Source organism: Ambystoma mexicanum, chromosome 5p (assembly GCF_040938575.1).
Source record: "Ambystoma mexicanum isolate Mex_15411 chromosome 5p, UKY_AmexF1_1, whole genome shotgun sequence".
Taxonomy (NCBI): Eukaryota; Metazoa; Chordata; class Amphibia; order Caudata; family Ambystomatidae; genus Ambystoma; species Ambystoma mexicanum.
The window spans coordinates 949369387-949385331 of NC_090930.1; the positions used below are offsets into that span (position 1 = coordinate 949369387).

At 45.6% G+C, this 15945-nt stretch overlaps 1 protein-coding gene and 1 long non-coding RNA gene across 6 annotated transcripts in view; one reads left to right on the forward strand and one right to left on the reverse strand.

Moving 5' to 3' along the window:
- The window catches only part of COBL (cordon-bleu WH2 repeat protein), a 1669181-nt gene that overhangs the window by 1226104 nt on the left and 427132 nt on the right, over positions 1 to 15945 (forward strand). For 4 of the 5 annotated variants that reach the window (XM_069613403.1, XM_069613401.1, XM_069613402.1 and 1 more), the window contains one exon: positions 7294 to 7461. The exons of the other annotated variant lie outside the window; for it this stretch is intronic. In XM_069613403.1, the coding sequence (XP_069469504.1) occupies positions 7294 to 7461 (168 nt within the window). The remainder of the gene's footprint in view (positions 1 to 7293; positions 7462 to 15945) is intronic. 5 annotated transcript variants of the gene reach the window in all.
- LOC138481316 (uncharacterized) overlaps positions 1 to 15945 on the reverse strand; it is an 81140-nt gene that overhangs the window by 22458 nt on the left and 42737 nt on the right. The window lies entirely within an intron of this gene.

Consider the following 15945-nt stretch of genomic DNA (forward strand, 5'->3'; position numbering starts at 1 on the left):
TGCCCAGGAGAGCGATCTACATGAGGGGGTATATTGTATTGAAGAATATTGGTGAATAGTCAGCATTACTGAATACATATCCACATAAGGATACCTCCATGCAAATATTACTGAACAGAAATAATCAATGTATCAAAGTGGCTATCCCATCATTAATATTTGCCACAATTTCCAAATTAAAAATGTATGGATCTATTATTAATATTGGTATACCAGGGAGCTATTTCAAAAGTGGTGACGTGTTATACTAGAGAAAACAAGAGGAAATAACAGAAGCAGCAGAACAAAAATGAAGGACGTGGAGCCGAAGGAGAGAGGAATGAATGAAAAAAGACAAAAAGGTGCAAACAATATCACCATTAGTTCAAAAGTCATGACCTCTGTTAGGGAGGGTGGAGCTGAGGCAATATATTGCGATGAGAATGATTGCGCTCTGGTTATATATTCGGACACAAGTGTCAAAGGGTTGACAAACGAAGCTAATCTCTTCCTTAGGTAGTATCTAGTGACAAATTGCCCATCTCTGAATAGGGGATTGCATAATGGGAAAAGGGGAGACAAATCTCACCCAAGTGTGCTATGTTGCCATTGCCTCTGTGATAATCTCCACATCATAAGGTTATCCGATGTAGGAGTGATGCTGATGAATGGGAGAGAGCCTTGATGCACCCGAAAAAAGGGTTAACTGAACATCCCTTCTTCGATGGGCAGAGCTGCCTACTTTAGCAAGCTTAATGGTAGGAGAGTGCGTTTTAACGGTATCCCTACATATTATCCCCACCAAAAATATTGCTGTATATATGGTCGTCTGGAACGCCATAGGCGATATTTTGGGGGGGGATAATTTGTGGGAGCGGGGTTTGCGGTGGTGTCCCCCGCACATTTAAAAATAATGCAGGGGTTGCGGGGGTGTCCCTCGCAGGGTCCATGTCTCACTATCGCAGCAGAAATATGGCAATATTTTTGTATCGCGATATTTTTGCGGGGATATTAACACATGGAACCGTTTTAACCTTTTAAGAGGCTACAAAATAATGATGCAAGGTATTGCAGCATGTCTGTGTATTTTACCGGGGTGTTATTTTGAATCCAGTTATAGCTAAATATATATGCTATCTGGAAATATATGGTCAGCTTATGATGACAAGGGGCAATGACTCTGGTTACACCAACAGCTGTTGAAATGTTTGGGAGAAGGGTTGGACTCCTTGACTGCCGGATAGTAAAGTCCATTAGAGCTTTCAGAATGAGCAAAGCATTGTACCAATAATATCCAATGTCGTTTGTTATATACCCGTGTGTCTCCTACAGAGTGATTTTAGGTATCCTCTAAATTTGACTGAAATTCACTATCCGCTCGGTCAGTGAGACCAACCCTATGTGTGAGCTGTGTGTAGATGTCTATGTGTGAGTGTGCATTGGTGTGTCAAAATGTCAAGGAGAGGAACAGCACGCATGACCTGCTTTCTTGTCTATGTCATTATCACCTTTAGTTAGTTATGTCTACACAGCCGAGTGGCCTTACCTGGGAGGACACAGTAAAAGGAAACAAGGGCTCCTGACATTCTTTCCTCTGTGATGGAATAACTTTACATCATTACCAGTGTTCCCTGTGAGTGCCACAGAGTGCTCTGCTTCCAAACTGAGATCCGCTAAGACGCACCACTGAAAAGTGTCACAGATGTTAGTATTTTTTATCATAATATGTACTGTGGCCCTCTGACCCTTGAAGTTTCAATGCATGTATGCTTCTTACCTTTAAGTGTTCTGAATTATTTCAGTGTGTAAACATTACTTCTTTTTTTCAGCTGTTTCTTTATTGCCCTGCCTTCTTAGCTAATATTTGCACTTAGTGCTATTGTGGGTGGTGGGCTGAGGGTAGATGGAAATATTAGACTAATCAGAGGATTTCACCTCTGTAATTCTTTTTTGAAACCTCAGGCAGGTTTGCCAGAGGTCTGCTGGGAAGCAAAAGGGCAGGAACCTGGATTGGAACTCCCATGTCATACAAATGTCTAGAGCGCAAAGGCCACCTGCCCCACATACCAGAAGTACTGTGATGGGGAAATGTGTGTGGTAGGCAAGAGGTGGGTGGTGGAGAGTCCAGAGGTTCCTAACAGCAAAATATAGGGAGGTGAAGGCCAGTGCAGAAGACAGGGGACTTGTTCCAGTGACCATCAGTGTTCCTTTGGACAAACCCGGCCTTGGCTCGAGTAGAGGAAAAGGAAAACACAGCTCCTGTCATGATCACCCCAGAGCCTTGTTTATTCAAGGAAGAAGTCTTAGAATAATTGCGATGTTCCAGTTCATTCGTTGGTATCCTGAACATCTGGCAGCACACATAATAATGGGACCGTTCTCGACCTGTGAGAGATGTCTGAGGAGTGAGAGCCCTCGACACCGGCCAGCGTGGTACCAGGAATGCCCAGCTCTGCATGCCCATCTGTACACTGCTTATCGGGGTTGGTACTGTGAATGTCATTACTTCTTGAACCAACTCGATAATACTTGCAATGGATATTCATGAGCTTAATTACACAGGGACTGAGGGCCTATATTATGTCTAGTATCTGGGTACTGTGTGCTTTAGCATAGGTACCAAGAGCTACTAACAGCTCTGACCTTTGGGCAGGTCCTCCTTTAATCGTCAATTCAGGAAAGCCATACCGTTGAAGTCTTGCATGCCCTCATGTGCTACTCTCCCTGTCAGAACAATGAGTGCACTGTTCCCATGGTACGTGCTTTCTTATGAAACTGGTGCCAAGCGGAATGTGCCCAAGTCTTTGTATTGAATGGCCTTAGTCTATGTCACTCATGTGGGGTTGCTTAAGGAGGCGAGTTACTCAGTAGATCAAGCCTTTGTTGAACCTGCATTCAGTGGCGCCTGACTTAACCTTGTGGTCAGAACGCTTGACCACTAAGCTGACAGAGGTCTATGATTGTATGAAGTCTCTGACGCATATTGGACTTGGAGTCTTTTACAGACTTCGTGCAAGGGAGAGAAGTGTCCATGTTCTGTTTTTAGAGATGCCGCTGATTATGGTTAGGATCATCTCTTGCTAGTAAAGATCCTAGGCCTGCCCCTAGGAGAAAGCCTTTGAGTGTTCCATAACCCCAACATGGAAACACCTTGGCACCTGGCGCCTCCTATTCCTCAGGCCATTGAACACATTGTCGTGTGTTCCTCTCTGCCTGCATTGTTCTATCAACTCCTTTTCCATCCTCCTTAGAGGTTGTGTCCTCCTTTGGCTGTGGTGTGGCGCGAACATGTAAGTGTATTCATTGCAATCTCAAAACCATAGTTCTACGTTTCGAATTCCTGTTATACTAATGACAACGTGATCACCTAAATTCATTCATGATCCTTTGGCTACCGACTGGTAGTTTGTCTTCTGACCAAGTCTGTTGTGGGTCTAAGGTTGGCTGTTGCCTAAATATTTTAAACTAGGAGAACAAACATATCCTTCTATCAGAATGCTGTCAGCTACCACATCTTGACATCAAAGTTAAGTGCTGCTTTGCTACCCTAGCGTTTCAGATTGTATCCCAATGGAACACCTCATTTCTGTTCAGAAGAATATACTGTGTTGAGTTTACATTGAACCCAGTGCTGCAAATGGAATCTCAAATAGTCTAAGTTCCTCTGGATGACACCCACTTATATGGCTTTGGCGCAGAAGACCATTTCTTCCTGGCATAAAATTGTGATTTCTGCCAAAATGAATGAATGCAATTTTCAATACAAATCGAACTAGATAGCGCATGTAGAGTCCCACAACTGGCGCTGCACCTAAGGTAGTGAGTGGCATTTTCTGAGCACACCTTGGTGATGAAAGAAGTTGGTTCCCGATTAGCCTCTGTTGTGCACCGATGGAAGGAAGGATTCGCTCACAGTTGCTTACTTTATTCTTGATTGAGGGTTCTCTTGCTCAAAGATTGTGCTTCACTGGTGAGGCTCACATTCTGGTCCCTCCACACGTGCTATTGGTGGACTGCCTTCCCGGCCTGCTCATGCCACGCTCCAGCTATTGCTGATAAACCGACAATAGATGCAGAGCTCTGAGTTCTCTGCTAGACACCCCTAGGCTGTCACTCTATCACGGATGGACTACACTACCTCTAGGATATGTCGCTGAGGACCTGCTTGAGCCAGCCAGGGCTTGAGAATTTCCTATTCATGCCTTGCTATTACCCAGCTTCCCAATTAAGCTGGACTTGAAGGAGACTGCCAGTCCTACTTAAAAAGCCTTTTTGAATGAGGCTCTCCAAGGTCCTTTTGCAACTCTTTCGAGATGAAAAGGTTAGTGTGTCTTACCTTTCATCCAAGCCAAGTGCTGGTTATATAGGATTCAGGGACACAACACCAATCGCTGGCCCGAGGAAGGAAAGTGTAGGGAGCTTGCCAATGGCTCACGGGAAAGCTCTAATCAGATCTGCAGGAGGAAGCTGCTCTGAATGGCGAGCTCGGAGCCATGCAGGAAACCCAAGAATTAGAACAGGCGAAGGGAGCCACATCAAATGGGATAGAGATGGTCCTGGCCTACGCATTACGCGTAATGCAAACAGGTCACACCTTCTACCATTCACATGTTGCCGGACACACTGCCCTTCACATACATGAGGTGCGGCACTAGCCCAGAGCACACAGATCTGAGTGAAAGCACAAACACCTATCAAAGGTAAGTGCTAATGCAAGTCAGCCAGTGTGGATGACGTCAGTGTAAGACTTTACCACACATCCTGTGAGAGGTATTAGACTTGCTCGGCATGTGTGCAAGGAAGACACTCTCCACGAGGTGAACATTCCCTTTGCAATAATAAAGATGCATTGTGCAGTGATTAGGGCAGATGCATTTCTCAAAAGTGCACATGTCAAAGCCAATCGATCCGTCAGTTCAACATCCCTCTTTGCTGCCGACACACCCTAACACTTGCAGTCATTTTGCCTTCTGCCATCTGAAAGATATGCATGCATGTTATGCTGCACGAGTTTTCTAGTCCACTCCCATAAATGTCTGCAGACTGTGGTTAGACCAACCATGTGGTTCAAATATATAAATAAATGTCAGCTTCGTCCTTGTAAATCAAGGAGCCGGCGCTGATCCTCTGTAGTTGTTTGGAACGGCTCGGCAGGCATTTGTGTTTCGCGCTCAGGGCACACGCGATCTCCTCTCCCTACATTGTAAACTTGCAGGTTTTGCCCTTCTCTTACTATGTTCTCTTTGTGTCATTTGGTGTACACGTCATCTTCCGATTGGGCAAGGGAGAACCTTGCAGGTCTCAACCCAGTGTCGTGAATAAATGACACAGCAGGGATGAGCAAAATGTATAGTCAGTCTTATGGCAAATTCACTACCTCTTGGCTGGTCTACTTTGGAGCATGCCTCAACTTGAGGTATAATCCAGAGGTAAGTTGCTTTCAGCCAAGTGAAGCATCAGCTGTCTGCGCTTCTACTCTGGATCTTGCTTAGGGCGTATCTTCCCAGGTTTTGGTGTAAGTTGTCTACATGTTCCTTTCGCCCCCAGTGCCTGATTTATAAGGCATCAGGAAGTTCAGATTTATTTGGTTCATAGTACTATTGATGGTCCTGCTTAGAATCGCCAGCACTCACTGCAACTTCCTTCTTCTAATATTCTAAACCCTGCAGTCGGGCTCCTATTGGTCAGGGTCTGCTGTCTTGGTTGGTGGGCAGACCTGCTTCAGGGCAGGTGGGCATTTTCTGCTTTTTGTGTGGTCCACGCGGCATCTTTGTTTGCATGCACCGTATTTTCAGAAGGGCAGGAAGCATTTCTCTAAGAAACCTGGTAGCTTAAGCAAGGCAGAACCTCGACTTGGACTTTTGTTTACTCTTTTACATTTTTGGATGATTGCTTTTGCTATTCGATTTTCACTGTGCCCGCCTAGCCTAGTACGCTTTTAGTTTTCTTGCTATGGGGTAGTTTTGTGTGTTTTTTCAATGTCTGTAATATTGGGTTTTTGCTTGTGTTTCTTACCAGAAGCATATTATTAATATTAAGCACTTGGCTTCACCAACTTTAAACCTTACACTCATTGGGGTGTGCGTCATGGTACAAGCCTCTTTTAGACTTGCTTTAATCCTTATGAAGTCTTTATCGAGCCATTGGCTTGGAACCATTAACCCATAAAATGTATTGTGTTTTAAAATGTTATTTCCATTTGTATTATAAACAAAGATAAGTGAGGTCTAATCTTTTACCGTGATATTTAGCATTCTGGTTTCCACTAGAGAAAGATCATCCTTAGGACCGACTCCCCCTTGTTCTTGACCATGACATATTTTCAAACGGACTCCATCTTGCTGCCTTTCCTGACGAGTTATTCCAGCAACTGATTTGACAGACCAGCTGATCGGAGGATGGAGAGGGGTTTGCCTTCAGAAACGTCACAGCCAGTCAAGAGCGCAAGATAATAGATTGTGGTTTCCTGGGATTACGGTTGAATGAAGGGAAATTACTAATGAGTCAGTGCCCAGACAAATTCACATTTCTAATTCAGTCCGAGATAAAGAGGTCTCCAGTACCCTCTGATGTAATTCGAAGAGCTGCCTCCTTACCAGGAGCTCCTCTCTAGCGTCTCCCTGACAACAGAGTATTTGATGGTTTTAGTAGATTAATCCTAAAGACTCTTTGTCCTAGCTGCATCCTTGTATCTTAGCTCCACCGACCCTTGAAGGGTCTGCATTAGGAGCAGAATAGAGTGATTAGGCTCTCTGCCCGGGGTCTCATGGACATGGTGAAGTTACACTTATCTTAAAGAGGCAGTAACGTTCCATCTCAGAAGGAGAAAGACATGGGGGTACACCAAGGCCTGTGCCCATGGCCACAACTCTTATCCACCGTTTACCTTCTTTCTTCCAGTGTAAATAATTGGATTATTTCCAATGTAAGCGCATCCATCTCTAGTAACCAAAGTAAGCAAATAGGCATAATATCACATCAGTCCATGACAAGGACAATCTGTCAGAAGCCCTTGCTTTCACTGTGGCCTCCTCATGTTGGGGAAGGCATGTTCTCTGGGTTCTCTGGCTGTGTTCCTAGGAGATTGCAGATTCTGAAGGTAAGTGTAACTTCTTGCATATTGGAGTGCACAAGATATGTGTCATTGGTTACAATCATGCTGAGCAATGATATGATATCAGAATTGTACATTCGCATGTGCATCAATGTGTGTCATTCCATGAATGCAGTTTCTATGTCTTGATTCCCTCATCAGTTTAAGAACATTAAATAGATTGATGCAATAAAATAACACGAACATTGCTCCCCATTTAGGTAATGGACGACCGGTGCCAGAAAAGCCTCCCCGGGGCATCACGCCTCGTGCTCCTCCCCAGTTAGTGCTTCCCCCGCCCCCACCATATCCTCCTCCGGATATTATGGACCCACTTGCGTTCCAGGGTGGAGCAGATTTCTCAGACACCAGTGAGCTGGCACTCGAATGTAGGTCTATCAAAAGTTCTCCCTTCGCACCTGTCAGCTCCTTGCGCTTTACTCTCTTCTTTTTTGGACATGAAGCTTTTTTCTCAGAATATGTCTCTTGCATATATTCTGCACACTTATCTTTCTAAATGCTCAATGCATTATGTCAGGTTACAAGAGGAATATTGTAGAGTGCAGCATTTATTCCGTGGTGACTATATCAACGAGCGGACACATACTTCAGATCTCAACGAACCTTTATGTATGTGGATGGGGCTCTCATTGTAGGATCTCTGGCATCGGAATAGACTAAGAAGTCTTCCGAAAAGCTTGCACAATGCAAGCTTTTCCTTTTTGGGATGTTACTGTATATGTACCCAGAGAGTTAGATGCAGTTTGGAGCAAACACCGTCCTGTCCAATCCCCCCTCTAATATGTGTCTATGGGCCTCATTACAAGTATGGCGGTAAGGCAACAACAGTGCCGGTATTGCTACCGGCACCGTTGCTACCGTACAACCATACTAGGAGTTCTGCTCGCGGGTGTCCTTGCAGCCACCAGGTCTGACCTGGTGGCCGTACCGGCACCCGCGACAGAACATGATGGTAGCACCGGTACCGTTATTAACGGTACCGGTGTTACCACCCTCCCCATTCCCATTGAGCCCTATCGGGCTTAATGGGAATGGGGTTGTACCAGGCCCGGCACCCGCGAAAGGGCATTTACCCGGTCCGGATGGGCCGAAATAGCCCAGTAATTGCCCATTCGCGTGAAACCGGCAAGGCTACCTCCAACCTCGTAATGGGGCCCTATGTGTACATGAAAATACATGTGTGTTGTGTGGGCGTCTGTTTGTGTGCTTTTGCATGTGTGTTGTGTGGGCGTCTGTTTGTGTGCTTTTTCAAGAAGAGTACTCACGAGAAGGTGAAGCCTACCAACATTAAAGTGCAAATATAAAGTCTAAAAAGGTTGGAACTGCCAGTGTTATGGTACCAACATTCACTGCGTATCAACTAATTCACTAATAAAATGTCCCTTACACTAGGGGCCTCATTACGAACACGACAGTGTGGTAAAAAACGGTGGTAATGCAGTGGTAACTCTGAATTATCGCTGCATTACCTCACTGCAGTACTACAACTTTAGTGGTAAGGTGGAGGATTTTCCTTCAGGAAAATGCCCCACCTTACCACCAAAAAAACGGCAAAATCTGCTGAATTACCACTTGCGGAATTGCGACGAGGTTAATTGTGCCGAAATTCCCATGGAATCCTATGGACTTCTAAAAATAGGGATTGATCCAACCTACCACCACTTGTAATCCTGCGGTAAATCTGCGGCACCAAGTGGCAGTAACAGTAATTCCGTTTGCTGACATTTCGTCGGATTTACCATCGAAATACGGCCAAATTTGTAATGCAGCCCTAAGTTTAACGTTAACTCACACTACACTGCAACTTCACAAGACTCACTTAAACTACATCATGGCTGTTTGCTACCCTGCTGTGGTGCAGTGTGAGGTAAGATTACATATGTAGTGTGGAAGCCGGTTACTATGGTGTGTCCAAAATCCTTTTGTTACCTCTTTTGCCGATGGACGTATTCATACATCCTAATTGCAACTGCATTTGGAATCATTATATTCACTGGGGTCTGGGCCCCAGGAACAGCTGGCAGTCAAAGGGTTAATAGCCTAACTGCACCCTGAGGTTATGTGAAAGGCCATATTACTAGACTTGCAACTTCTGAAAATGCGCTGATCATTGTGTGTAGCAGCGATGGGCGTTTTAAATGATTTGCTACACAGGCATAGTGCCGTGGCTGTGCTGTTACAAAACACACATTTGATTATATTTGTCCCAGTTGGGTAAACTGCAGTTTTTGAAATCTGCCTGCTGTTAAGCACAGGCACCCAACCGTGTTATATTTTGGCCTACAACTCCCATGATCCCTCACCACTGACTGTAGGCAGGAGTTAATTGGAGTTGTAGGCCAAGCCATCTGCTGGGTGACAGGTTAGCTACCCTGCTGGAAAGGGTCTGTCTTCATCATGGTTTCTGATCACTAATGAAAGAACTTAAATGTTGATTGCCAACAATACATCAGAGCTGTGTGCATTCTGGCCAAACGGTGCGTAGACGTGGCCCTCATTACAGGGTTGCCGGAAAAAACCCACTGGTAGGTGGCTGGTTTCCGGCAACCCCGTAAATACCATACTGCCGCCTGATATCCCGGTGCCAGCAGGATACCACCAGGTTGGCGGTAACGGTTACTCCCCATTTCCATGGAGTCCCATTAGACTCCTTGGGAATGGGTACACGGAAGCACCGGCACCATTGCCAACAGTGCCCGTGCTTCCATGACAACCATGCCGGTAGGGGCCTGAGAACCGAGAAAGTCAGCACTGCCGGGGGATCCGTGGCCCTACCGGCATCGTTGTAGTATGCCGGTCCGGAAAGGGTGCCGGTACGTTGCTAACGGCACCCTTATTTCCGGACCGCCGGACTCGGAAGGAGGCCCACTGCCTATCATTTCCGTTGGCATGAGCGCCCTACGCTTGCTCTGCACACAGCCATTTGGGTATTTGTTTTACATTTTTAATGTGTCTCGAGCTTGCATATGCTCACCTTCTTCTGTTGTGCAGTCTCGCCCGATCACCTTTGCAACATTTCCAATGATACTTACTTCCTGGCTTCTTCAAGTTGCTTTTTCTCGGCTGCTTACATCACCCCTCCTTTGTGATTCACTTTTTTAACGCACCCTCGGAAACGCGACATTCGATTATATCTTTTAAAACTATATTTTTAACAAAAAAAATGTTTTTTTTACTATACTTTAAACCACTAGGAGAAACTGTGGCCCAGCCATTTGGTTAAGAAAATGAATTCATGAATACTGCACGTCTCTTTTTGTGTTCAGAAGACGAGGGAAATGTTTGATCTCCGCAGCATGAAGATGTGCTTATGGCCACTCACCCCCTTAGAACTGGCCCCACCTGGGAACATCTTCTGGGAGCCCCATGTCTAAAGTGATCTCTCCATAAGAAGCCGCTCCTTTGTCCTGGATGCGTTTACGTAATACATATATAGGAGCTGGTTAAACATAGGAACTTGATGGAAGAGTGTTTGCATGTGTGCAACGGATTAACCACGCAAAGCAACATTGAGGGTCTTGACAAACATGCACATGAAATGCAAGCAACATCTAGGAATATGTAAACAGATCGCAGCAACCACAGTCCTCAAATATTGCAAGTGAAAGGAAAGCAGATAAGAGAGGGTGCAAAATTGCTGGGACCTATTTAGCTCATGGTTAGGGCCTATGAGAGCCTGGTTAGCTTGACACTAACAGCTACTAGGAGCTACTTTTAATTCCCCAAGCCAGCTGGTGCCATACAAATATACTTATTTGACATTAATTGTATGTCTGGGAATTGGCACAAAAGTTGGAATATTTATGGTTGGTCATATGTAGCCGCATCTCCTCTAATTCATGAATGCCATCTCTAGCCAAGGGTCCAGTGGTGTGTGATGCGCGTCTGCTTGGTGTTGTAGCAGTGTTTCTCGGTCTGTGTTCCACGCAGTTTGTGTACATAGTACTGTCCCATCACTCTCAGCAGTTTGCGATGGCTCTCCCGTATCCTGCGTGCCCATTAGTTTCTGTGATGATTCAGTGTCACTTGCGTGCCACATATCATGCACAGGACATGGTGCGTCAAGTGTGGGTGCTAAATAACTTTGACACTGTTGGCACCTCCGGATGCAGTAGCCACCAATATCTGGTTATCGGGAGAAGGATTTGGTAATCCACTCCCAACTGTTGTGTTCTGGTTTCCTGCCAGTCAGGTGGTCTTGTATAAAATCAAGAATGCTTTATGGAAGGTCTCTGCTATGTGCTTGCGCGGAACAAGATCATGGTGTCATTGGATCAGGCGTGTTGCTTAATGGCTTCCTTCCTGCTTTGTATGCGCACCCTGACAAGATACTCTTTGAAGCAGCAAACGACAATAGGTTTGGTTGTGTACCATGCTCACCTCTGGTTAGTGGTGTACTTTTTCTCAGCTCCCTCTGAGCGCCTCTTGTATGTTATAGAGTTTGCCCTGAGTGCTTGCAGGCTGGTTTTTACTGTCTGTGCCCTTCTGGTTTGTGCTTCTTCCGGCATAATTCCTTGCCTGTACGACTTCCATTCTCCTTTGTGCTGTCACCATCTTATAAAACTTGCGTGCTTATATGAACACACACCTAGGACTGCAGTTGTGCTTCTGCTTGGGGGATATTACAATGCAACATCCTCACGAACCAACGTAGCATCAATGTGTAATGCAGCTTCACCTCGGCGCTCAGTGCAGGTTCCTCTCCTAGTAAACCATGTGCACGGAAAATGAGCTGTTGGTGGCCCCAAGTGCAGTTGCCACTACTGCAGCGGTCTGCAACCTTTGCTCTCCAGATATTTTGGATTACAACTCCCATCAGCCCTAGACAGCACAGTTAATGGTACAGGATCATGGCAGGTGAAGTCAGACCCCGGCACTACAGGGTGGACTAGTGCGGTCAGTATGTCTTCTGATGCAGACCTGATCTGCTCTGGAAGGGGCCTTTTTTGCTATCCAGTGGCTCATAGTCTTTTCCATCACAATTCTTGCAGCAGCCATTTCCTTGACTTTGGTGCAACACTTTTCCACATCCTCATGGTCTCTGTCGATAGGGTCTGTGCTTTCATCTTGCAAATCATACTTGTGCTTTGTTCTTGTGATTCACCCGCTGCAACAGGAATGTAGCTTCAATTGTTTTCATGTCATGTAGGTCGAAGGACCCATATTCATGAGCCTGCATGAGTTGACTAAGTCACCAAAATCCGTCTCAAATGCAAATGCTATTCATTCGTGCCATTTTCTACAGCTGCCCATTGTGACCGCACTGTGGTGTTTCAATAATAGTTGCAATTCAGCTTCCTATTTTTTGTTAGGTGGAAATGGAATTTGCATTTAGCGATTTACGCCTTCTGCCATGCGCATATTTGATTGCATGTGTGCATCTTCATATGTTTATATCAGCAAATGCCCTCAAAAAGGATTCATCCGGGAGTAATTTGGCTCTTAAATGCAAGTATTACCTTTTTGCAATTTTCCAGATTGTCTCCAGTTTGGAATGTGGCTCTTTCTATTGAGGTGACCATAGAGATACAGCCGAAAGACACCACAAATCCTGTGCATCAGGTGTCGATCAGCATACTATTCTGGCTCTGGTCAGGAGCATGGGCCGATCAGGACAGTACAACCCAAGCACTTAATTCACTTGGGAATTAAGCAGCTGTCTCACTGCTACTCCTATTAATCTCTGCCTGCTTGTAGAGTAGAAAGGAGTCCATGGAAGGATTCTTAAGCTCCCCATCCACTGCATAGCGAATTAATGGCCGAACGTCCTTTGATCAACCGTAGACTGAAAATAATAAGATGCTATGCCACAATGCGGAATACGTTGCTCTGGACAATCACCAATCAGACACCTCCCCCAAATTATATGGGGCAGAATGAGCACCAGAGTTATGGGCTGTGACGTAGCTCTAGTAGACAGAACTCTTAAACTATCTGGTTATACTCCTGCATATGCTTGTTGTTGGGGGCTGGGTGCCCTCTGTGAATATTCTGCAGGCCAGCGTACAGTGAGACACAGAGACAAGTCTTACTCTGTTGGGCTCCGCTCATGCGATTCCCGTGTCTTGCATGACAACCCGTCTATTCACCTCATCCTGTAATGTATACATCATGACGTCTATTAAAGAGACCACACAACACTCCTCCGTTTCATAACATTGAACAAAACCACACTTCAAAACATTATCACATCTACAACATGGTACGCTGTGCAAACTTCAGGTCACCTCCACAGCTCTAGTCATCAACCACACAGTCTTGTAAATATGGCAAACGTTTTCTGGATTGGCTCAAGGAATATCTTTGCTGTTCACCACATTCCTGTGTCCTTTCGGACTGAGTCTCTCCTCAACCTTGGACATCAGGAACCCCTACCACATCAGTCGAGGAAAAACGATCACTCTCATCTTCATCCTCCATTCCTACGCAGCGGGGGGCATTGGCCCCTCCAACAGGTGACCTATCCCCACTGTAGTTGCCTGACGAGGTCACAACCTTCCGGAACAAACAGGAGTTTATCATGACTGTGTCACGCCCATTTAACACTGTGACCATCAACCTCTTCACATCCACAACCTGGAATGGATTAGGTTCACATGTCAGGGATAGTTTTCCTGCCGGATGTCTGGACTGTACCAGCACTGCGTCCCCCAACGCTAGAGGGTAAGCATGCAGCTTCCTCCTCACCGTCTCTTCTTCATTAGCCCTTCTTCTCTTTACCCAGACAGAGTGTTCATCCATCTCTCCCAGAATCCCTCATTCGAGATCCGGTATACGACTTCAGGGACATCTTTTAAACAACTATTCCGCCAGTCTAGTACTCAAATAAGAACTGGTATAAGGTCCTCTTGAGGCATGCACCTTGTACATGCGCAGTCCCCTCAACAATAATCCTTCATCTGTGAATGTCATTTCATTCTTGATGTGCCAACATTGCTCCAACGCCACTCGGGCACTCTCTGTGCGCTTGTCCAAACTCGCCGGCATATGTTTCCATTCTGCCCTTGTGATGGCATTTCTCATTATTCGAAAATACTAATCGTCTTCGGACGCACCTTGCAGCTCTTTGATCGACATTGAGTCCAGAATAGGTGCCTTCTGCAATTAGCCGAATGAATTCTTCTGTTCTATTATCTTTGTCAGCCGATGAGGAGGTACGAGGAGCCAGGTGCCTCGACTGGTAGTCCGCTGCGTTGTCACTTCCTGTGTGATGTATCAGGCTAACATCCTATTCCTGTAGGGCAATCATCCACTTCTCTATTCTGGCTGCTGGTTTCAAAGATGACCCTGCCAAAATGGGAATGAGAGGTTTATGATCAGTAATCACAGTCACTGGTTTTCCATATATATACAAGTGGACGTGCTTGCATTCCCACAGCATTCCCTGTTTTCAATTTGCCAATAGCGTTGCTCAGTCACTGACAATGCTCAGCTTGCATGGGCCACAGGCTTCACCTCTCCTCTCTTGTTGGACTGCATCAACAGTGCTCTAAGACCAAAAGGGCTTGAATCGACAATCATCTCAAACGTTTGACCTAGGTCAAAGAACGCCATCCTACTCTCTGCCATCAGCGCACCGTAGATATTAAATGCTGCCTGTTCCAGCGATATCCATTGCCACTCACTCTCTTTCGTCATCAGATTGTGAAGAGGCTCAGAGTTGGTAGCAAGATCCTTAAGGAACCTCCGACAATACGTTACTATGCCCAGAAAACTGTGCACCTTCAGAAACATTTTCAGGTAGCTTGGCATCCTTAATGTCATGTATTCTAGCGGGATCTGCTGAAAAGCCTCCTTCCTGAAACACAAACCTGAAGAATTCCAGTCTTCATTGGAGAAATTCACCAAATTGTCTCCAGCACCTTTTCTAATCAATCCAAATGCTCCACATTGGATCGGGCAAACACCAGAATGTCATCACTTATGTTGATGGCCCCTTGTATGCCAGCAAGCACACCCCTCACCGAGTTCTGGAACACCACAGCGGCCAAGGAAATTACAAAGCTCATCCACTTATAACAGTATAGACTGTTGTGCGTGGTGAACGCTGTAATGTAACGTAACACAGGGTGTAGCACCAACTGATGATACCCGGCCTTTAGATCGAGCGTGAAATTAAATACTGCTCCTTATAGGCTAGCAACTACATCATCAATTGTTGATGCGATGTGTCTTTCGCTTTTTATCACCTTTTTGGGAAGGCACATGTCGACACAAATCCAGACAGAATTTGGCTGTTTGGCTTGTGAGCCACCACTATTGGGGATATCCAGGGGGTGGGACCATCAACGGGTTCAATGATGTTCAACTGCACCAGCTTTTCAAGTTCTTGCTCGACTTGCTCTCTCAAATGGAATGGCATGTGTTTCAGGGCTACTGGCTGGATCGGTTCATCAATATGCAGACAAATGGGTTCACCCTTCATTCTCTCAATGCCTGAAAATACATCCCTGATCCAAATGAGCGACTGTGCTTCCTCAGTGTACACTCTGAATGCAAAGTTCATGATCTTTAGAGCTCCAGCTGCTGCACAGCCGAGCAGTGTGTCTTCTCTCACTCTGGTGACAAAGAACTTTGCCTTGATGGTCTCCCCTTCATGTTCTACAGCAGCAATGTACATGCCCTCTAGAGGTAAAGGAGGTGTCCCCAAATGTGAAAATCCTCACATGGGGGTTGCTGAGTGACAGAGGTTTGCGTAGAGCACTTTAATGAGCGTAGGCCATCACATTCACTGACGCACCCGTGTCTATGAGGACAAGGGTGTCCGTATCATGGATGCGTACCACACACTTAAGCTGACATTTCTTCTTTTTCTGATCTCCAGCACACTAGAGATTAAAAATACATCCTCC